Raw genomic sequence first — 24417 nt, 5'->3', positions numbered from 1 at the left:
CCCTGGGAACATGCCCTGAGCTGAAGGCAGACGCTCAACCACTGAGCTACCCAGGCGTCCCAATATTTAAAATGTTTAATAAGTAAAGAGGTTTGGGAATCCTGGGTGGCTCAGTCAGTTGAACTTCTGATTTTCGCTCAGGTCATGATCTCAGGGTGCTGGGATAGAGCCCAGTGTATAGGGCTTTGCACTCATTGGGGAGTCTGCTTCTCCCTCTTCCTCTGCCCCTCTCCCCAGTTGCATACATGTACTCAAATGTATCTTTTGAATAAATAAATAAGTTCTACAACGTAATAACAAAAGAGTAGTAGCCCAATAGAAAAGTGGGCAAAGGATGTGAAAGGACATTTTATAGGAAAGAAAGTGTATAAATGTCTTTTAAAGATAGGGGAATATACATCTACCCATCTCTTTACCTACTTGCTGAGCAGACCTTACCCCTGCTTTATTTACTCCATGGCATTTAGTCACCACCTGACACCATGTATATATTTATTTGTTGTTTGTTTGTTTTGTTTACTGTTTGTATGTCCTTCCTAAAATAGAGGCTCCCTGAGAACAGGGGATTTGGTTCCTGGTCTATTCCCAGTTCCTAGAACAGTGTCTGTCACATAATAGGTACTTGATAAATATTTGTTAAATGAATGAATGAATCTTACTAAAAAATGTGAGACATGCGAGTTAAAAGTATCAGGTTTTTTGCTTTTTTTTATATCTAGGAGATGGCAAAAATAAAAGAAAAATTAATAACACACTCTAGGGGTGCGTGTGGGTAAACAGCTACTTTCATGCATTGCTGGTAACCATGTAAATTGTTTCAGTGTCCATAAAGAGAAGGAAGTTAGACCATATTAGCTAAAATTACAAATGTACATATCTTTTCACTGAGTAATACTAGTTCCACATACTTTACAGATATTAAAAGAACTTTAGGGCAGCCCCAGTGGCACAGCGGTTTAGCGCCGCCTGCAGCCCAGGGCGTGATCCTGGAGACCCGGGATCAAGTCCCACGTCGGACTCTCTGCCTGGAGCCTGCTTCTCCCTCTGCCTGTGTCTCTGCCTCTCTCTCTCTCTCTGCATCTCTATGAATAAATAAATAAAAAATCTTTTAAAAAAAGAACTTTATGCAAAGATATTCATTGCAGTACTTGTGATGGCAAAAGAAAAAAGAAAGAAAAAGAAAAAGAACCTAACTATGCATCTGTAGGGGATTGGTTAAATATTGGTTCATCTGTATAAGGACAGAATACAGTCATAACAAAGAGTGAGGACACCCTATATACCAGTATAGGACACTATCCAAGGTAATATTGTTCAATGAAAAAAGAAGTGTGTGGAACAGGGTGTGGTATGTCACCATTTGTATTAAAAGAGAGGGAAGGGGATCCCTGGGTGGCTCAGTGGTTGGGCGCCTGCCCAGGGCCTGATCCATCCTGGAGTCCTGGGGTTGAGTCCCACATCGGGCTCCCTGCATGGAGCCTGCCCCACATAAAATATTTTTAAAAAATAAAATAAAAGAGAGGGGAAAATAAGAATATATGCATGCTTGAATGGATATAAATGTATATTTTTTAAAGATTTTATTTATTTATTCATGAGAGACACAAAGACAGAGAGACAGAGACACAGGCAGAGGGAGAAGCAGGCCATTGCCAAAGTGAATGGAGCATAGGCCATAGCCAAAGTGAAACCACAACTCTGCTGTTATTGAACAAACCTTAATCTCTTGGGGACTCAGCTTCCTCATCTATGAAGAGTTCTAAAATGGAACCTGTCACATAGGGTTGTACACATGCCATGAGCTAATTCATATAAGGTATAGTGCCTGGCACAGAGAAAGAACTCACTTATTGCTAGTTATTGTTACTCATTCCTATAATATTTAACAAATCTCATTAATTAAATGACCCACAGGCATTATTCAGAGACTTTGCTACTTTACTGTTAATTACAGTTATCTTGTTTTGGGTTTTTCAGACACCCCAGATGTCAAGATATATTATACCCTGGATGGCAGCAAACCTGAATTTCTAAAGAAGATTGGTTATGGTGAAAATAATACATTTAAGTATACGAAGCCTATTACTCTGCCTGATGGAAAAATACAAATTAAAGCTGTCGCAGTCTCTAAGTAAGTTAAGAGCATGGTGATGAAAATAATTGGTAATATAATGACATTACATTTTAATTTTATTTGTTTATTCACGTGAGAACAAGTGCTGTATTAGAAGGGCAGTGAAGGAAAAGTTATTTTAATTTCAATATATACCTATAACTTTTGTGTTTTGTCTTTTACTGGGGTATACCATCAAGTGTACAAATCACGAGAGTATAGCTTGATGAGGTGTTCCGTATGTTAACACTGTTTTTCTTTTGAATTCTACATTGGGATTTTGGGAAGGGAGAGCCTTTTCAGGGTTTGACCTTTTCACCTAGCTATGAAGAAAATCCTGTTTTTAGTGGATGGTTCTTTTATTCCACAAGACATGGCCTACAACCACCACCTTCATTCTCTATTTTATTTTGTGTTGACTTAATTGGCCTTCAGGGCTACTGTCATTTTAATTTGTTGGACATTAGCTCCTTTATTCATTTTTTTTTTGGTTCTTTCTTTCCTACTCAGTGATTTTTTTCCAATTTTCAAATATAGAAACAACAGTTAATTTGGCCAACTGTGTATTGTAGAGAGAAAAAAAAAAAGCTTTGCAGGTCTATGTATCTGTGATAGAGGAATTATTCTGCACAGCAGGACAGGTTTAGTAACATTTTTGGGAACACTTTTAAGCCCCAAACCAATACTTTGCTTTGGGCAGATATTAAAAACAAAAACAAAAACAAAAACAAAACAAAACAAAACCTCTCTAGGCTCCCCCTGGTGGTTGAGCTACAGTATGGCTTTTGAGGAGAACAAATTCTCTGCACAGATGCCTGCTTTGGCATTTGAAAATTTTTAAAAAGAATAAGATAATAATGAAATGAAACAAAACAAACCCCTCATTCACATTACTATCCCTTATTACAGATTGGAAAAATGTCTTTTTTTTTTCACTTGACAAACCATTTCTATCAAAATAAAGTCACCTAAATTATTAAAAATTAACCAGCAAAATACTCTGGTGCCTAATGCTGTAAGGTAGGCCCCTTTATAAGTTGCAGGAAGTAGTAAGATGAAGCAATAATTACTGTGTAATTCAGAGGATATAATTTAGTTTTCTTAAGAGTCTAAAATAAGGTCATTCTTTATGCCTCTCACCATCTTGCTCTGTGACCACTTAGTGTCTGTTCTGAAAAGACTGTTAGTATTTCAAGTGTACTCAGCTCAGGGAAAGTATACAAAAATGTTTTTGAGTCTTCAAGACAGAAATATTTGTGATTGTATACACTTGTGATAAATGTATTTAGGGATGCCTGGGTGGCTCAGTGGTTGAGCGTCTGCCTTTGGCTCAGGGCATGATCCCGGAGGTCCAGGATTGAGTCCTACATCGGGCTCCCTGTGGGGAGGGTACTTCTCCCTCTGCCTGTGTCTCTGCCTCTCTCTGTGTGTCTCTCATGAATAAATATAATCTTTAAAATAACGTATTTAAATGCAATGAATTTTCTTTATGGAAATTATACTGCTGCATTCAAACCTCTTTCTAGGCATTTAAGGCAATTAATTTCTTAAGGAGAGGAAAAGGATTTGAAATAAGAGTGTTAACAATTAAAGGCCACTAACAGGTTAAGAGGAAAGATTATGTTTGTGAAGTTTTGAGGGATACAGGAAAATATTTATGCTATAACTGGAAACAAGTTAGGATATAAGAGTGCACTATAGTATTTTGGGTTTTTTGTTTTTAAATTTTATTTATTCATGAGAGACACAGAGAAAGAGCCAGAAACATAAGCAGAGGGAGAGGCGGGCTCCCTGCAGGGAGCCCCATGCAGGACTCGATCCCAGGACTCCAGGATCACAACCTGAGCCAAAGGCAGATACTCAATCACTGAGCCACCCAGTATCCCTACACTGTAGTATTTTGATACTGTTTAAAAATGTGTCAGGACAGACCTGGAGAAGAGTAATGACCAGAGCTGGCCAGGAGTGAGTGAATGGTGGGCAAGGAGTGCTCACTGCATGGAGCGAGCTGGCTCCTCCTTCCCTGAGCCCTCTGCCAGGGACCCTATGGATGTCTTTGTTATGAAGAAGTCAGGTTGGGGGGCAGCCCCAGTCTCTTTCTCTCCCAGCTCAGTTTCCAAAAGGTACTGATATGTAATTCTTCTCTACTATAAGCTTTCTATCTGGTTTGGGTCTCACAATTAAGTCATTTGAAAACAAACCCAATTTTAGCATACATTGCCTCCGGTGATTCAATCATGGTTTGTAGTAGTGTTTATGTTAATAATTTTTTTAGCTTCCAGAACTTAACAGTGAGCTTTGCCCTTGTGATAAATAATCATAAATAATAAAGAATCTCCAAAATTATCATGTAACCAGTGCTTCTCAACCGTTGGCTGCTGAATCAGTTGGCTATTGCTATATAACAAACCACCCTGACAGTGTCTTAAAAAGAACATTTATTTGCTCGTTATTCTGTGGATCAGCATTTTGTATGTATTCAGCCAGGTTCTTGTTCTGCTGATCTTTCCCGAGGTCCCTGACCTGACTGCAGTCATGTTTTGGCTCACTTTGAGACTAAGAAAGCTTGAATCACATTTCTGGTGATTGGTGCTGGCAGTTGGCTCAACCTTGGGACTCCAGCTGGGTAACTGGAGTTTTTTCATTCAGTTCCAAAAGCTGTAAGAGAAAGGGCAAGCTCGAATGCACATAAAAACTGGACTGGAAAAACTTCCAGTCTCTGCTTGTATCATATTTGTTAATGTTTCACTGGCCAAAGCAAGTCACTGGGCAACACCCAAGTCAATGTGTGAGGGGATTCAGCAGGGGCACAGGGGCACCAGAGACTACTATTGTACCAATCTACCACGGGTTCCTATCAGATTCACCCAGGGAGCTTTGTAGAATCTCCATGCTCAGGTCACACATTCCAGACCAACTAAATAACAATATCTTGGGATGAGACCCAAGCATCAGTATTTTTAAAGTTTCCTGATGATTCCAGTATGCAAGCAAGGGTGGCAGCTGACACATTAATGGAAAAAAAAAAAAAAAAAAAGATGTGTCTGTTTAAAGAGATTTGACCATTGCCACTTTTTTGAAATTTATTTTTATTAAAATATGATATTCTGTAATGAAAGAAAGGACACTGTCGTATGTGTGCTTTCATGTGTCCAAATGTATGAACATGAATTTTCACATCAGAGCATGGTCAGTAAGGGAGGGGCTGGGATCTCGGGAACATTTTAGCAAGTCAGGATGGGTGTCAGAATTGTTTTGTTTAAGCTTAGTGCGGGGCTTGAACTCACAACCCTGAGGTCAAGACCTAAAATGAGATTAAGAATTGGATACTTGGGCAGCCTGGGTGGCTCAGTGGTTTAGCACCGCTTTCCGCCCAGGGCGTGATCCTATGATCGAGTCCCGCGTCGAGCTCCCTGCACGGAGACTGCTTCTCCCTCTGCCTGTGTCTCTGCCTCTCTCTCTGTGTGTCTCTCATGAATAAATAAATAAAATCTTTAAAAGAGAAATTGAATGCTTAACCAACTGAGCCCCTCAGCCACCCCAGGTGTTGGGTTTTGATGGTCCATATTGATGGTCTAGTCCAGGGTCTGTAAACTTTCTGACATCTGTCTTGCTTCTTTAAAAGCCACCTTCATGGTCAGGAACTTCCTATCTTTGATGTCATAGTATTTTGATAATGAACTTGTGTGGTTCTCCCTTATTTGTCAATTACTTTATGTGTCAAGATAGATTGAGCTGGGCTGAGGTAAAAGTTGTCTCAAATTGAAGGTAGGTAGTTGGGGGAGTCAGAGTCCCCTGAGAACAATCATTTTTCTTCCGTGAGGGACTTTACAGTTTTACAATAATGGTTAATGCAGTAAATTGATTGACAGGTTACCAGGGCATCCATCTGCAGCCCCAAGCAGTATGTAGTGTGTGGAGAAGAGATCCAGATGTCACCTCCATGAGCATCAACAGAAGCAAGAAGAGCACTGCTTTGAGAGGGGTAGTTTCGAGTGTGGGACAGAGGATGGAGTTCATTGGCTTTCAGATCTGGACTTTAATCCCAGTTCTCTTGCTCCTCTTTGAATAAAAGGAACTTATTAATTTGAATAAGTTCTGATTCTCAGTTTCCTCATTCATTAAATTAGATTAATAAAATTTAGTTGACAGTCATTGTGAATATCAGAGGTAGTAGCTGTTATGTTTGTTGTTTGTTGTCATTCAAATTCTTAACAAAGGGGCTAACAGGTTGCTGTTGTGTGACCCAACACAAAGGGCATGCTTGTATTTTAAAAACTATACCTGTGTAAGTAGAGCCTCAGGATGGGGGGTGGGTGTTGGGAGTGGTAATAGCCTGATTCTTTATCAAGTGGTATGGCTGGCAGTGCAGTTATTCAAGACAGCTGTCTTTGAAGTGGATCCCTCTTTGAAGTGGATACCTTGGCAATCAGAGCTTAAGTCAGGCACTTGTATTACAAAAAAGAGAAAACCCAACTATCAGGGCTGACACTAAAGAGACTTATATGTGAATGTTCATAGCGGCATTATTCGTAACAACCCCTAACTGGAAAAAATCCAAATGACCATCAACTGGGCTGGATATACAAACTGTGATGCATTCATAAAATGGAATACCGCTCACTAATAAAAATAAACCACTGATACATGCAACTACATAGATGAACGTCAGAAAAAAATAAGTAAAAGAAGCCAGACCTGTTAGGTTACATTTGTAAGGTTAAATTTATTTTAAATGTCTAGTAAAGGTAAAACTATAGAGACAGGAAGCAGATCAGTGGCTGCCTAGAGTAGGAGTTGGTAGCAAGGAGTGACATCAAATAGGCACCAGGGAATTTTTTGGGGTGATGGAAATGTTCTAAAACTAGATAGTGGTGATAGTCACACTATTGTATAAATTTACTGAATATCCTCAAACTATATACTTAAAATAGGTGAATCTTATGTAAATTATACCTCAATAAAGCTGTTTTGAAAAATTGAGAATATAGGTAAGCTGCTGGTACTGAAATGCAATAACCACCGGTTTTTAGTGATGGGTACATCTACATTGCTTTCTCACGGAACTTCTCTTGTATCAGACAGGAACAAGATGAATTGTGAAATGTTATGGATAAATTGAAAAAAATGTTAGTATGTAAGGAATAATAGTTAAAATCTGGGCAGCCCCGGTGGCACAGCAGTTTAGCGCCGCCTGCAGCCTAGGGCGTGATCCTGGAGACCCTGGATGGAGTACCGTGTCAGGCTCTCTGCGTGGTGCCTGCTTCTCCCTCTGCCTGTGTCTCTGCCTCATTCTCTCTCTCTCTCTGAATAAATAAATAAATAAATCTTAAAAAAATAGTTAAAATCTGCCAGAACAGATGCTACCTTTAGCTGGGATAATGAAAATTCTCTTGACTCACATGGGATGGTATATAGGTATTTATTTGTTTTAGGGTAGTTTGAGATTTAAAGTATGAAATCCTGTGAGTGGGACATATAATCTCCAAAAATGGTTCTGCAATAAACCATGCCTACCAGTGCAGACCCTCTGCTTGAAACTGGACTGGCCCTATGACTTCCGTTTGACCAATAAAATGCTTCAGGAATGATAACTAAGGCTAGATCAAAAGAAGTATTGTAGCCTCTGCTCTCATCTCTTGGAAGACAAACCTGGGGGAAACCAGCCATCATGTAGGAAGTCTGATTTCCCTGAGCCTTCCATTCTGTGAGGAAGCCCAAGCTCACCACAGGAAGAGGGAGGGAGAAAGAAACACAGACAGATGGACAAACAGACTGAGAAAGATGAGTTGCGAGCCTCCAGCTGTTCCAGTCATCCCAGCCCAGGTTCTAAATATGAGGGAAGCAAACATTTTAGACATGCAGCTGAGTTAATGTTTCAGCTGACTCCAGTCCAGCTGACATTTGACCATGTGAGAGATGGCAAATAAGAGCTGCCCAGCTGAGCGTGGTTAACCCACAGATTTGTTTTTGAAGCCAGTATGCTTTGAGTGCTTTGTTGGCAATATATAATCTGAGAATAAGGTAAGGAAAGACTTTAGAAGTTCTATTTTGATTTCTCCAATTTAAATTACAATAACCTTAGTAGCAAGACCAAGGAACTTTATAGAGCTATCTGAATTGCTAGTTATCTTTTCTTTGAAGCTTTATGTAACACAGAGACTTTTTCCATTTTGAATAATTTTCAGGGACTGCAGACAGAGTGGCATTGTAACGAAGGTGTTTCAGGTGGGCTGCGAACCACCAAATACAGTCTCTTCAGACAACCATGTTGAAAATGGTCTCAAAGATTCTTCAAAGCAGGTACGTAATGAAACTGTAACACTTTCAGATAGTCACCACATTCTTGGTTCCTTCTTTCTTAGTGATCCCATTTTCTCTTGGGAGAAAGAGAACCTGTACTCACAGGTCCTTATAATTGAGGTCAGTAGCAACTATTGCAAAGTGATTTCCCATCTGTTGGTCAGTCCATCCTACACAGGTTCCATCCTGCCCATTAGAAATTCCTGCCCAGCATCATGGCCCATGCTCCAGTGTCTTCAGTGACTCATGTTTACCTATTGAAGAAGTGGAAACCATTCGCCTGACATTCCAAGTGATCAGTTTCTGTCTCAGTCATCCTTTCTTGCTCTGACTTCCCTGTATACTACTCCAGCCAAACTACTATGTATGCAGTGTTCTATCACTACTCCCCTAGCATCCAGGACTTCCACTTTTATATAGTGTTTTCACTATTTGATTACTTTGCTCATCATCTATCTTCCCCATGCAGTGTAAGTTCCAAGGTGGCAGAGAGCATGTCTGCTATACTTAACTGCCTTGCATAGAGGTGGGATGGGAAGAGCAGTGACTAGTAGAAACCCTCTGTGACCATAGCCATCTATTATGCTGAAATATTTATCCCTGAAAAGCTCAAAGCCTTGCCTCTCCGGAGGGTGAACTGGACTTTTCTACAAGGGTGTTTGAAACTTCAGTCCCTGGGCTGTGGCCATCAGTGAAATAGATCCAAGGGCTAGAGAATGGGATAGCTTCATGGTAAGGCAATCAACCAAAAAAGTGGCAGTCATGGAGGTCTTGATGGGGATAATCAGCAGTTTATGAGGGGATCCTTTCAGCCCAAGGACGGACCAGAGCCCAGAGAGGTGATTGTGAGATCAGAGCAGTGGGGTGCAGGCATGGTGTGGGGCTCAAGTATGATCAGGGTAGGGATCTGCCATGGGCAGGGGCATACAACAGAGGCTAAGCCTACATGCATCAGCAGGTGCTCAGGCTTGAATTAGGCATAAGGGCCTGAGTCTATGGGGGGAGAGAGTCCCTGGAAAAGAGTATAAGGACTATGTATGTGCAGGCAGTGTACTTAAGTCATATCTTGGTCTGATCCCACCCTTTATTTGCCTCCTGGATCTGCTGCTCCCTTTGTTATTCCCTAGACTCCCATTATTGTAACATTCTGCCTTCATGTCCTGCTGCCTGCTGCTGGTCTTGGCTACTTGACTGGTGGAGCCTTCCAACCAGACATATTGTCACCCAAGCAGCCCAGGTACAAAGTTGTGTGTTTCCAGAGTAAGATGCAACAGAGGTCATTTTGTAAAAACTACTGTTAACCCTTTCAAGTAAGATGTGTACCCTTTGACATTGTCTCTACCTTGCAACTTTTCATTTTAACATTGCCAATGGGTGTAATCAAGTGATTGACATGCAATCTTTTCATTCCTAGGAATTAAAAAATGGATTTGTTGGATCAAAACTATGGAAGAAATGTAAGAATGCTGAAAATAAACAGGATTGGAATGTTAACCTTAGAAAGTCTGCAGGTATGACATCGCAGGATGAAGATAAGGTTTAGTATTCTAAACCACCAAATGGGTTTACTGCTCATGTTCTTGTCTGCAGAAGGGCCGGAATAAAAAACACTGGAATAGAAGAGTAAGTTATAATTTGAGTCTTGGTGCTGTCCTTGCTAACAGCTTAAGATCAAGAGGGATAATCAAGGAGTCAAACAAAGTGAGATTTGTTGAGTCATTGCAGTGAGGGAGACCACACTGCAGAGGAACTGGGCATCACACCAAACAAAGGAAAAGACAAGGTTATAGGATTTGGGGGACAGGTGGAATTTGGGTGAAATTTAAATGAAAATTTAAATTTTCAGTTTTGACCAACTCGAAGCAAAGCAGGCCTGCGTGTGAAGTGGCACCATCGAGTATGGAGTGTAAAGGGATCTAGGGTTTTGTTTATCTTGGAAACTACAAAAATAAAAGTGGAATGTTATGTTCAGAGACCATTTTCTGATGCTGTGCACCAGGGTTAGAAATTGAAACTGCTCCTCTGTGTCAAAGTGACTTATGTCCTCCAGGCAAGAGTTGGATGTTTCATTCTTGCTGATATGATTTCAATCAGCAAAGTTTCTGATAACCTGGTTTTAGAGAACAGGTTTCTTAGCAAGTAAGAAACAATAGCCACTCAAGTGGGGCTGTTCTGACATTTTACGGCTATAATGTGTCCTTGGGAGAAATCATGTTTCCTGCTCACCTTGCAATTGGATTTATCTATTTTCTCAACCTGATGTGGAGTGTTGTAGAATGTAGCAGGACAGATTTTTATTTTCTCAGTCTGTGCTAATTTTTTCTTTCCCAGTGCTAGTTCACTGAATGGGGGCTTCTTCATATAGTTGCTACATCTAATTAAAGATGTGATGACAGTGGTCCCTGAAAAGGTTTCCAACTCTGAAGACATTTGCATGATTACATGTATAATTACAGATGTTCACAGAGTGATTTTTTTTTAATAATTGTAGACTTTGAGGTAGGTGAAAGAACTGACTCTAAAACGTGGAAAGATCTTCGCTTCTCAGAGAGTCCACTGGAAATCCCACCTTACCATGAAGAATCAGGTTCTAGACCACCCACCTGGCAGTCTCAGGTAACTTCTAAAGAAAATCTTTACAGTATTGAATACTTCCTATATTCTTAATCTTCCCATGAAATACTTTTAAGGCAGTGTTCCCTAGCCTTTTCACCATGTGCCAGGCACTGTTTCCGTGCTGGGAATACTGTGTTGGACAAGAAAGTCACTGGTGTTCAGGAACTTACATTTTATTGGGGTGAGGGCAGGCAGATAAGAAACATGTAAATCATCGATCAAACATTTTAAAATAGTAGGTGCCTGGGTTGCTCAGTTGTTTAAGTATTTGCTCAGAGTCCTGGGTTCAAGCCCTGTGTTGAACTCCCTGTTTAGCAGGAAGCCTACTTCTCCCTTTCCCTCTAATTCTCCCCCTGGCCCATTTCCTCTTTTTCTCTCTCTTTCTCTCTCAAATAAATAAATAAATCTTTAAAATAAATAAATAAATAAGTAAAATTAACCCCCAAGGGATTTTAATGGTCAGGCATGATTGAAAATCACAGATGCTGGGATCTTGAGGCCTTTTGCAAGGAGTTTCAATTTTTCTTCTAATTGTAAAGGGAATCTATTTGGAAGGTAAAACATGATATCATTTGCACTTAAAATTTTTCTCTTTGGCCACAGTATGGAGTTTAAGCAGTAGAGGAATAAAAGGGGAATATCATTTAGAAGGTTTTTGCTCTGGGAGAGATGATGGTGGCTTGTAGTAAGATTGTAACAGTGGTGATGGTAGGAGGTAGTTGGAATCCAGGTATGTTTTGGAGGAAGAACCACCAGGTTTGGGAAAAGATCAGATGGATGATAAAGGACAGGGAGGAGCTAAAGATGACTCTGGTTCTGGCCTGAGCATCTGGAAATGATGGTGCTATTAATTGAGATGGGGAAGATTAGGGAGGAGCAGGTATGAAAGGACTCATAAGACCTCCAGATGGAGGCCTTAAGTACTGTTCTGTGCAAGTTCAAACTCAGGGAAGAGGTCAGGACCATAGATATATATATTTAGAAATATTCAATATATAGAAGGTATTTAAAGCTTGGGTCTAAATGAGATTACTTGTTGACAGTGTACACATGAAGAGTAGATGGCGCAAGACAAAATCCTCTGACTTAGAGATTGAACAGACGAGGAAGAGCCTGAGAAGTAGGGAGAAAAACAAAGGGGAAGAAAGGGTGCCATAGAAGCCAAAAGAAGAAAGAGTTTCAAGGAGAAGTAGACACCTATGTCAAATGTTACTAAGGATTCAAATTAGACAAGGACAGCAACTTGCCCATTGGATTTGACAAGATGAAGGTGATTTATAATCTAAATAAAAACCATGTCAATACATAATTACTATATAGCACAAAGATTCTGTTACACTAGTTGCCTACTACAATTATTCTAGCACTCTGATTTTTCAGTGTTTATAAAATTCAGTTTAGACTTTTGGCATCTAAGGGCAACCCAGGAGCCCTTGCTCTGATTCTGAGCCCTAAGTAGAGGGTACCTGGAATTCCATTTTTTATCCAACCATAACTGCTTCTTGTTGTACCCGTGATCCCAAAGCTGCTCACACTTCTTATCAATTATAAAAAAACATGACTCCCAAACCTGGTTGCACATCAGAATCATCTAGAGGAACATATATATATATACCCTCCTAGCTAAACCTTCCTGCAATCATTTTAGATAACCTGATCCCAAAAGCCTGGGATGGAGTTCATGCAAGATTTTGGTGATCAGCTCAGTCTAAGCATCCCTGGCCTAGAGACCAACCATCCTCATCCCAAGGTCAAATCTTTTTCTTCATTTCCAGCCTCTAGTGCTGTAGTGTAACTCAGTGTGACCTCCTGGGTACTTCTGTCTTCCTACTGACTGTATTTCCTGGAGGGTCACAAAGCCCAGGCCAGAGGACCAGACCTAGTAAGGCCTTCCTGGAAACCTCAGTAAACAAAAAGACAACCACGCTGCAATAGAAGATTGCCCTTTGCAGTCTTCTGGAAGAATAATTCCCTGGTTACCAAATGGACTAATGATCATTCAACTATGAGCAGTGTTCACCAGTGTAGCCAGGGTAGTATATAAGAGTATTGATTTTGAGGGATACCTGGGTGGTGCAGCGGTTTAGCGCCTGCCTTTGGCCCAGGGTGCGATCCTGGAGACCCGGGATCGAATCCCACATCGGGCTCTCGGTGCATGGAGCCTGCTTCTCCCTCTGCCTATATCTCTGCCTCTCTCTCTCTCTCTGTGTGACTATCATAAATAAATAAAAATTAAAAAAAAAGAGTATTGATTTTGAGATAAAAAAACATTGTTTCAAAGAATGAATAATATATACCAAATTGCAATCCTAACTATTTTCAGAAAACAGTCTCATGTGACCATAATAATCTGTAATATGTCCAAAAGAGTGATTTTCTTATTTGGATTACCTTAGCCACCTAGTTATTTAAGAGTTGTTTCAAAAGGAAAGATATAGTAAGACAATATGTAAAGATTCTAAGATTTAGAATCCCCCAAAACTAGGAACATGCAGACACATTGGGGCAATTTTATTAGAATGCAGAGGACCAAGGGCGCCAGAAAAGGACCACAAAACATTGATCTTCCACTCTTTTTATTCCTTTTGGTAAGAGATTCTTGTCAATATTCCTGCTCGATCCCATCTGAAGCATCAGCTTTAACTTTTTTTAACTTCAGCAAGCATCAGAATTTTTTTTTTAAGCATCAGAATTAATGATACTGGTGGGTATTACAGCATGTCAATAACCACCAGCAATACAAGACGTCTCTGAACTAAGCTTCTGACCTGGGGGTACCATCAGAGGTGAGGCAGCAGAGTAAATGCATGGTATAGCCTGGGTGGAAGATAAATTACAGCTGATACCGGGCTTTAGTTTCAGGGCATAAGAGTTGGGGGTTCTGTGGCAATGTGGAATGTCCGTCAGCTGAATAGGTTATCTTGCCTCAGCTCCAGCCAACTATTGACAAGAAGCCTACAGGCACAGTGTTGCCACATCTCATGATTTTGCAAGGAATGCCAGAAAACTGCATCTTTACGTGTTATAAACTAATTTTAAATGTTAACAATTAAATCAAATTTTGATACACTGTGTGAACTAATATATATGAGCCAAATGAAACTCAATATCTGGCCAGATTTGGCCAGTAGACCACCACTTTGTGACATCTGGTCTGTGCCATGTTAGATCTGACACAAAAGCAACTCAAAACCTCTGATTGTTCCCGTTGCCAGCAACATAAATTCTGAAGTCCTAAGCTCAGCCCACAGGTATTGTGGTGGACAGGGACCCTACTGGGGTAGGTAGGCTTGGGTGCGTGACACAGTTCACATACTGTTGATGTGACCTCAAGCAAGTGAGCCTTAGCATCTTAAATGGGGATTAGCATATGCTAGCACCCTTAGCATATAAATGGAGATTATATGTGCTTCTTGGTATGAGGCACTGAAATGGACACAGTATCATTTCTCTGGTACTTGTGCCAAAATGCATGACTGAATCCTGTCATGAAGAAACATCAGATAAAACCAAATTGAAGGAGATTCTACAAATTAAATGACCCACTACTCTTCAAACATGTCAAAATCATGAAAGATATAGACAGACTGAGGAACAATTCCAGATTAAAGGAGACAAGAAAAGAGACTTGACAACAAAAGGCCGTGTGTGACATTGGACTGGATCCTAGACCAGGAAAAATATATATAGTGTGAACATCATTGGCATGAACAATCACACTTGAATATAGATCCTGGGATTAGATCATAGTATTGTGTCGCCGTTAACTTTTCTGGTTTCAATAATTGCATCATTGTCTAAGAGGACATGATTGTTCTTAGGACATGCCTACTGAAGTATATAGGGGCAGAAGGGCATTGTAACTGCTGCTCATTCTCACATGATTCAGAGAGAGAGAGAAAAGGAAAGTGCATTGGGCACAATATTAACATGAAGAACTGGTCAAGCTGGGTATGCTGAAGTTATTTGTACTCTCCCTACAACTTTCTGTAAGTTCAAAATTATATCAAAAGAAACTATTACAAAAAATTTCGTAAATGAGGATATTACCCACCTCATGAGGTCATTGTGAAATGTCAAGCAGATAATGCCTACATCATGTCATTTTAGCAGTGTCAGACCCTCCCTCAATGATAGCCCCTCCCCTCCATGTTCCTTTTCCATCTACTCAGACCTCTAAACCATATCACACCTCTGAGCCCCAGCATAGGCCAAGCACTGCCCTACCACCATGCCTTTGCAAATGGGTTTCCTCTGCTTGGGATTGCCATTGTCTTGTGTCCATTTGACAACCCTTTCTTTACTCTCGGAGGCCCAGCTCAGATGTTAGCACCCTGGGAAACTTTCTCCCCTGGAGCAAATGAATGTGATTATTTCTTCCTCTTGGGGCCCATGGGACTCAACACAAATGCATTATTATACTGAACCCACAGTGTTTCAGCATTTATCAACTCCTAAAGGCTCGGAACTGTGTAATATTTATCTTTGCCCTCCTCCCTGTGTCAAACACAGTGCCTGGTAGAAAGTGAATGCTCAAATAAAAATATATCAAAATGAGTTAAATGTTTTTGGATAACAACAGACAGTTGCTGCATGTGTTTTTTTTAGATAAATCTTTGAGTTTCTTAGGGGTATAATATTTGAGAAAAATGGAGGGCAACTTAGGTTTTTAAATTCTAAACTCCAGTCTGTCTGATGGTAAATTCAGATATCTTTTCTTGTAAACTCTTGTTTTTTTTTTTTAATTTTTATTTATTTATGATAGTCACAGAGAGAGGGGCAGAGACACAGGCAGAGGGAGAAGCAGGCTCCATGCACCAGGAGCCCGATGTGGGACTCAATCCCGGGTCTCCAGGATTGCGCCCCGGGCCAAAGGCAGGCGCCAAACCGCTGCGCCACCCAGGGATCCCGTAAACTCTTGTTTTTAATGAAATATACATATCTAATTGTGACAGCACTTTAATTTTTTTAAGGTTGGGTATTAGAGAAAACATTACTTATGACTGTCATCATGGTCTTTAAAAGATGAGTGCTGGATATGATAAGACAACATGTTAAAATGAATTTTTAATGAAATTTTACTATACCATAGCTTTTACCATCATTTTATATGTATCCTTAATTGTAGTTCCCTAGTTTTGCACACATAACTGGCCAGAAGAGTTTGACAAGCACAGAGATCATGAGAATTCAAAGAAAGACAGACTTTCTCAAGTAAGTATCACATTTTCTTTACTATTTCTTAAATCCTACTGAGACATTGTCAAAACAATTTAAGGATGAGACATAAGAAAGGTGTTTGCTCATCCAACTGGTTTTCATTACATTTTTTAAAAATTTTTAAGGTATATTGACATACAATAAAACCACTTATTTAAAAAATACAGTCAACCCCTATGTATATCACAGCATTATGTATAATAGCCAAGACATGGAGGCAAACTAAGTGTCCATTGATAGACGAATGGATAGGGAAGATGTGGACGTTATACACAGCCATAAAAAGGATGAGGCCATGCCATTTGTGACAACATGGATAAACCCAGAGGGTATTATGCTAAGTGAAATAAATCAGACTGAAAGACAAATACCATATGATTTCACTGATATGTGGAATCTAAAAAACAAAACAGATGCATAAACAAACAGAAGGAGCAGACTTGTGGATACAGTGAACAAACTGATGGTTGCCAGAGGAGAGGGGGTTGGAGGCGGGGGGAATGTAGGAAGAAGAGTGGGAGATACAGGCTTCCAGTTATGGAATGAATAAGCCAAGGAATGAAAGCATAGGGAATCCAGTCAGTAGTAATAACATTGTATGTTAACAGATGATAGAGATACTTGTAGTGAGCATAGCATAACATATAAGGAAGTGAAACACTATGTTGTACAACTGAAACTAATCTAACATTGTGTGTCAAGTAAAAACATTTATTTAAATTCTTCATTTTGGGGCAGCCCTGGTGGCGCAACGGTTTGGCACCGCATGCAGCCTGGGGTGTGATCCTGGAGACCAGGATCGAGTCCCACATCGGTCTCCCTGCGTGGAGCCTGCTTCTCCCTCTGTCTGTGTCTCTGCCCCTCTCTCTCTGTGTCTATGAATAAATAAATAAAATCTTAAAAAAAAATAAATTCTTCATTTTGCAGAAAAGTACAATTGACCTATGCATGTAACCTTGAAACTATCACCATAACCAAGAAAATGAACAAGTCCATCACCTCCAAAAGTTTCCTGCATTGTACCCTTTTGAAATCCCTCCCTTGTGCTCCTCCCTATCCCAATGCGACTATTGATCTGCTTCTTGTCACTATAGCTTAGTTTGCATTTGATTCCACACATAAATGGAATAATTCAGTATGTGCTCTTTTTGGCCAGGCTTCTTTCATTTTCCTGATTATTTTGAGATTCATCCATGTTGCTGTATGTATCAAATGTTTATTTCTTTTTATTGCTGAGTAGTATCTTGTTGAATGATACATCACAATCTGTTTATTTAGTCATCTTTTGATGGACATCTAGGTTGTTTCCAGTTTTGGGCCATTACAGATAAAGCTAGGAACGTTTGTATAGAAGTCATAATATGCACATATAGTTTCATTTTCCTTAAGTACATACCTGAAGTGTAATGCCTAGGTCATATGAAAGGTGTATGTTTATTGCTAAACTGTTTTCCAAAGAAGGTACACCATTTTATATTCCCAGCAGCAGTGTATGAGAATCCCACTTTCTCTACATCTTCACCAATGCTTTAATTTTTATGCTTGTCCATTCTTGTGAGATGATGCTTGTGGATTTCATTTGCATTTCCCTAGTGACTAATGATTTTGAGCATCTTTAAAAGTGCTTTTTTGCCATCCCTATACCTTCTTCAGAAAAGTGCCTGATCAAACATTTTGCCCTTTTTAAAAATTGAGTGCAGTATCTCCTAAATACAGAGTTGAACATGTTCTTATTTATTTTTTATTTTTTTTTATTTATTTTTTTATGATAGTCACAGAGAGAGAGAGAGAGAGAGAGAGGCAGAGACACAGGCAGAGGGAGAAGCAGGCTCCATGCACCAGGAGCCCGACGTGGGATTCGATCCCAGGTCTCCAGGATCGCGCCCTGGGCCAAAGGCAGGCGTCAAACCGCTGCGCCACCCAGGGATCCCTCTTTTTTAATATATATTTTGCAAATATTTTTTCCCAGACTTGGCTTGTTATTTGCTTAGAAAGTTTATTATTTTTTTTTGAAGAGGTAAAGTTTTTAAATTTTGATGAAAAATAAATAAATAAATAAATAAATAAATAAATAAATAAATAAATTTTGATGAAATCCAATTTAAAGTTTTGAGTATCTTTTATACTTAGTGTTTTTTTTTTTTTTGACGTATTTAAGAAGTCTTTCCCAAACCCAAGACATATCCCACTCACAAGATTTTCTTCTGTGTTTTCTTCTGGAAGTTTTATTTTTTATATTTAGGTCTATGATCCATATTTAATTATGGTGTGAGGTTATTCCAGCACCACTTTTTGAAAAGATTGTCCTTTCCTGATTGATTACTTTTGGGATCTTATGGATCTGTTTCTTGACTCTGTATTCTGATCCACTGATGTGTCTATGTTTATTTACTACCACACTGCCCTGATTACCATAGCTTTATAATAAGTCTTGAAACTAGGTAATATCAAATCTCCAACTTTTTTCTTTTTTTTACAAAAATATCTTGGCTATTCTTGGTACTTTGCAGTTTCAAATTAAGTTTATTTTATTTTATGTTAAAGATTTCTTTATTTAAAAAAAAGATTTCTTTATTTATTCATGAGAGACAGAGAGAGAGAGGCAGAGACACAAGCAGAGGGAGAAGCAGACTCTGCCAAGACCCCGATATGGAACTTGATCCCAGATCCCAGGATCACCCCTGAGCTGAAGACAGATGCTCAACTGCTGAACCACCCAGGTGTCCCTCAATTTAAGTTTCAAAATCAGCTTCTCAACAGCTGCAAAATATCTGCTAGAGTGTTGATTTGGATTGCATTTAATTTATAGATTAATTTAAGAAAAATTGATGTTAGTAACAATTTTGAGTCTTTACAGTCCAGAAAAATGGGGTATCTCCTCGTTTGTATAGATCTTCCTTAATTTTTCCAGCAGTGTTGTGTGGTTTTTGGTGCTCAGGTTTTATACACCTTTGTCAAATTGATTTCAAAGTATTTCATATTTTTTTCATGCCGTTGTAAATGGCATTGCTTTTAAAGTGTAAATTTCTGATTATTTATTGCTGGAATATATAATGGATTTTTGTGTAGTGTTCTTATATCCTGGAACTTTACTAGGCTCACTCATTCTTTTGGCTTTTTTGGTAGTCTGTAGAATTATGTATATAGGTGGTTAGGTTACCTACAAATATATATTTTTTAAGTTTATTTATTTAACCCCTACACTCAACATGGGGCTTACACTCACAACCCTGAGATCAAAAGTTGAATGCTCTTTCAACTGAGCTAGCCCTGCACCCCTCTCCTGTAAATAAAGGCAATTATTTTACTTCTTCATTTTCTATAAGGACCTACCTTCCTTCTTTTCTTCCTTCCTTCCCCCCTTCCTTCCTGTATAAACTGATTTACTTAAAAGTTATGAAAAAGCACAATAAGATAGAGATTTTCCTTAGAATTACTAACGCTTTGTTAAAGATCAGGTAAGATTAGAGGGTAAGAAATGGTATTGGGTGGAAAGTGCACCTGACTAGTTCTAAAGCTTTAGATGCCTTAGTTATTACATACTGGGGAATAGTAGGTGGGGGATCAGTAATTAATCTACAAGGAACTCCTACACAACTTAGATCCATCCAGACCTCCCCAATGTCATTCTTCTCTACTCAGGACCCTAAAGCCAACTGGATGGAAACATTACCTATTCATATATTCTTCCCTCCCCTAAGGTGCTGTGCAAGCCATATATTCTTCCTTCTCTGCAGCTGGAACATATATACAGATCTTTTTTCTTTTTTTTTTTCTTGACTTACTGCCTTGGCCAGAACATCCAGTAAATTTAGAATAGAAGTGATGACAATGGACATTCTTGCCTTTTTCATGAACCTAGGGAGAAAACATTCCATTTCTCAACATTAAGTATGATGTTGTCTGTAGATTTTTTAAAAGATTTTATTTATTTATTCATGAGAGACACACAGAGAGAGAGGCAGAGACACAGGCAGAGGCAGAAGCAGGCTCCTTGCAGGGAGCCTGACATGGGACTCTATCCCAGGTCTCCAGGATCACACTCTGGGTGGAAGGTGGTGCTAAATCTCTGAGCCACCTGGGCTGCTCCGGCTCTAGATTTTTTGTTGACCTTTCAGATTAAGGAAATTTTCTCCTATTCAGACCTTGCTGACAGGTTTTGTTTTTGTTTTTGTTTTTTTTTTTTAAATCAGGACTAGATGTTGGATTTTGTCTATAGTATTTTCTTTGCCTATTAAAGTGATCATATGGTTTTTCTTTTTTTGTTCATGTGGTAAATTACAAAGGCTGATTTTCAAATTTTATTTTATTTTAAATATTTTGTTTATTTATTTGAGAGAGAGGGACAGAGAGAGCATGAGCTGGGTGAGGGGCAAAGGGAGAGGGAGAGGGAGAGGGACAAGCAGGCTCCCTGCTGAGCATGGAGCCAGATGCAGGGCTCAATTCCAGGACCCAGAGATCATGACCTGAGCTGAAGTTAGACATTTAACTGACTGAGCCACCCAGGCACCTATGATTTTCAAGTTTTAAATCAACCATGCATTCCTGAGACAAATCTCACCTGAAGTATTATCTATTTTACATGATGTTTAATTTGATTTGCTAAATTATAAAGAACTTTTTGCATATATATGCATGAGGGATATTGGTTTGTAGTTTTCACACCTTATAATGTCTTTGTCTGATTTTAGTATCAGGGTAATTTTGGGTTCACAAAATGAGATGGCAAGTATTCTCTCTCCTTTAATTTTCTGTGTTTGTCTAGAATTTGTATTATTTTTTCCTTAGGTGTTTGGTACACTACTGAAGGTACTGGGGTCCAGAGTTTTCTTTTAAGGAAGATTTTAAACTACATATTGGGACAGCCCAGGTGGCTCAGCGGTTTAGCACCGCCTTCAGTCCAGGGCCTGATCCTGGAGACCCAGGGCTGAGTCCCACGTCGGGCTCCCTGCGTGGAGCCTGCTTCTCCCTCTGCCTGTCTCTGTCTCTCATGAACAAATAAATAAAATCTTAAAAAAAGATAAACTACATATTAAATTTGTTTAATATATAAAAGTCTGTTTAGCTTTATCTCTTTTTTAGTGAACCTTTAGTCTCATTTGCTCTTCTTTTTCTTTTTTTTAAGACTTATTTATTTGAGAGAGAGAGTAAGAGAGCAGGAGCCAGGGGCAGAGGGAGAGAGAATCTGAAGCAGACTCCTCACTGAGGGCGGAGCTGGACACGGGGCTCAACCTCATGACCCTGAGATCAGGACCTGAACTAAACCAATGCACCCCTGCTCTTCTTTTTCTAATTTCTTTAATGTGGAAGATAGAGTCATTCATTTGAAGCTTTTCTTCTTTGTAATATAGATACTTAGAACTCTGCATTTTCCCCTAAGTACTGCATCAGCCCCTATCTTTGCCATGTTGTGTTTTCATTTCATTTCAGTTTTATTTTTTTATTTTTTTAAGTTGACTCCATGCCCAATGTGGGGCTTGAACTCATGACCCTGAGATCAAGAGCTGAATGCTCTACTGACTGAGCCAGCCAGGTGCCCCTGCTTTGTTTTCATTTTAATTCAGAGTAAACTCTCCTTGTTTCTTTTTTGATCCTTGAGTTATTCGAAAGTATTTTATTAAATTTCCACACATTTGGGGATTTTCGTTATATCCTTTGGTATTTATTTCAAATTTAATTCCTTTTTTGATCAGAGTACGTATGTATTGTATGATTTGATTGGTGAATGTTCCATGTACACTTGAAAAGAATGTGCATTTTGCTAGAGTGAGTATTCTGTAAATGTCAATTAGGTTAAGTTGGTTGATGGTACTGTTTATGCTCTATCTTTATTGATTTTTCAGTCTATTGCTTAATCAGTCATTGAGAAATCTATGACTATAATAATGAATTTGTCAACTTATCATTACTTTCTATCGGATTTTGCTTCATGTACTTTTAAGCTCTATTATTATGTATAAACCTTTTGAATTCTTATGTCCTCTTGCTGAGTTGACCTCTTTATCATTATGCAATAACCTTCTTTAACCCTGGTGATCCTCTTTGCTCAGGGTCTATTTTGTCTGTTATTAACATAGCCACCCTGCTTTCTTCTGATTAGTATTTGCATGGTCTAGCTTTTTTCATCCTTTTACTTTTAATCTATTTGTTTTTCAGTTTTTTTTTTTTTTTTTAAGCAACATCTAGTTGGGCTTCATTTTTTAAAAAACTTGACAATTTCTGCATTTTAATTGGGGTGTTAAGAGTATATTTATTCTGATTATTGATATGTTTGAATTTAAATCAACCACCATGCTATTTGCTTTCTATTCATCTTATCTGTTCTTTATTGTCTTTTCTTTTTTTTTTTGCCATCTTTTGGATTAATTGGGTATGTTTTGTGATTCCGTTTTATTTTATATTCTTTGTTAGCTTGTTAGCTATAGCTTTGTTTTTAGTGGCTGCTTTAGGGTTTCTAATACATATTTTTAACTCACCACAGCCTATCCTCAAGTAGGATATGCCACATTGTATATTGCATAAGAACCTTATGATAGTATACTTCCAGGCACCGAGTAACAGTAGCCTTTTTGCTATTGTGGTCACTCATTTTACTTCTACAAATACTATGAACCCCACAATACATTATTACTTTTATATTTATTATACATATACATTATTTACTTTTATTTGATATAATCAATTACTTTTGAGGCCCTTTTATTGTGATAAAATATACATGAATAACTTAAAATTTTAATGCTTTTTTAAGTATACAATTCACTGGCATTCACAGTGTTGTGCAACCATCACCACCATCCATTTTCAGAACTTTTTTGTCATTCCAAACAAATGACAAAAGTCATTTGAGTTCCCCTTAAGCAATAACTCCTTTACCCAGTCCTTCCAGACCCTGGTAACCTCTGTCCTCCTTTCTGTTTCTATGAATTTGCCTTTTCTAGTTACCTTACATAAGTAGAATCAGACAATATTTATCCTTTTGTGTCAGACTTACTTCACTTAGGATAATATTTTCAAAGTTCATCATGTTGTAGTATGTGCCAGAATTTCATTCCATATTAAAGGTAAAAAATATTCCATTATGTATATACCGCAATTTGTCCACTCATCTTGTTTCCTTGTGTTGTTACCACCTTTTACTATTGTGATTAATGCTGCTATGAACATCAGTGTACAAGTATCTGAGGCCCTGATTTCAATTCTTTTGGGTATTTACCTGGGACTGGAATTCCAATTTTGTAGTAATTCTGTGTCCCAACTTTTTGAGGAACTACCAAACTGTTTCCCAAGGAACTGCATCATTTTACTTCCCACCAGAAGTGCACAGGGTGTCAATTTCTCCACCAATACTTGTTATTTTCTGTTTTTCTCATAGCTATCCTAATAGATATAAAGTGGAATTTCATCATGGTTTTGATTTGTATTTTCCTAATGACAAGTGATGTTGAACATTTTTTTCATGTGTTTCTTGGCCATTTGTATATCTTCTTTGGTCAAGGAGTAGTCTTCCAGCATGTCAGGCAAGATTTGTTGCTTAGACTGAGCTCACAGGTCAGGAAGGAAGTCAGAAAATTGCAGTTAATGTAAGCTTCACTGGAATTTGGGAGGCTCATCCTCACACATGCCAAATCCAACGTGATAGGATGAGTCAGAAGTGGGATCAAGGCTGCTGATAAACTTCTTAGATTTTTACCTGACTTCTTAATGTGAACCCATCAGAACATGGCCAATCAGGAATCTATTTTGTTGTAGGTGTGCGCAGTGCCTGGCCCCTCGTCCATCTGACCCCTTTGCTCGCTTCTGTCAAGAATGTGGCTCTCCTGTCCCACCCATATTTGGCTGTCGTCTCCCACCCCCAGAAGGAGCTCAGGTGAGCAGCAAAATCCATAAAAACTTCTTTCATTGGTTTATCTAATCTTCAGTAGGAGCAGTAGCATAGTGCCTGGCACACATGATCCATAATCATAAATACTTGTTGAAAAAATTACTGGCAGATTAATTTCTTACTGTCCAGTGTCTTACTTAAGAAATGAAAACCCTAAAAGTTGCCTTAATTTCCATTTAGGAATGGAAAACCTTGTTTGCAATGCTATTTCTTTTGGTGGCCTTGCAGAAACATAGGCTGAGAAGGATACTAAAACCTTTTGTTTCACTGATGTGTGCAT

General features: G+C 38.9%; 1 protein-coding gene across 1 annotated transcript in view; it reads left to right on the top strand.

Moving 5' to 3' along the window:
* The window catches only part of DZANK1 (double zinc ribbon and ankyrin repeat domains 1), a 58062-nt gene that overhangs the window by 3921 nt on the left and 29724 nt on the right, over positions 1-24417 (top strand). Inside the window, exons 4-9 of the mRNA XM_055302527.1 lie at positions 1978-2131; positions 8302-8416; positions 9831-9927; positions 10908-11032; positions 16161-16246; positions 24005-24122. Of these exons, the coding sequence (XP_055158502.1) occupies positions 1978-2131; positions 8302-8416; positions 9831-9927; positions 10908-11032; positions 16161-16246; positions 24005-24122 (695 nt within the window). The remainder of the gene's footprint in view (positions 1-1977; positions 2132-8301; positions 8417-9830; positions 9928-10907; positions 11033-16160; positions 16247-24004; positions 24123-24417) is intronic.

This window comes from Nyctereutes procyonoides, unplaced genomic scaffold (genome assembly GCF_905146905.1).
Source record: "Nyctereutes procyonoides isolate TBG_1078 unplaced genomic scaffold, NYPRO_anot_genome, whole genome shotgun sequence".
Classification (NCBI taxonomy): domain Eukaryota; kingdom Metazoa; phylum Chordata; class Mammalia; order Carnivora; family Canidae; genus Nyctereutes; species Nyctereutes procyonoides.
This window is presented reverse-complemented; position numbering and strand designations above follow the sequence as displayed.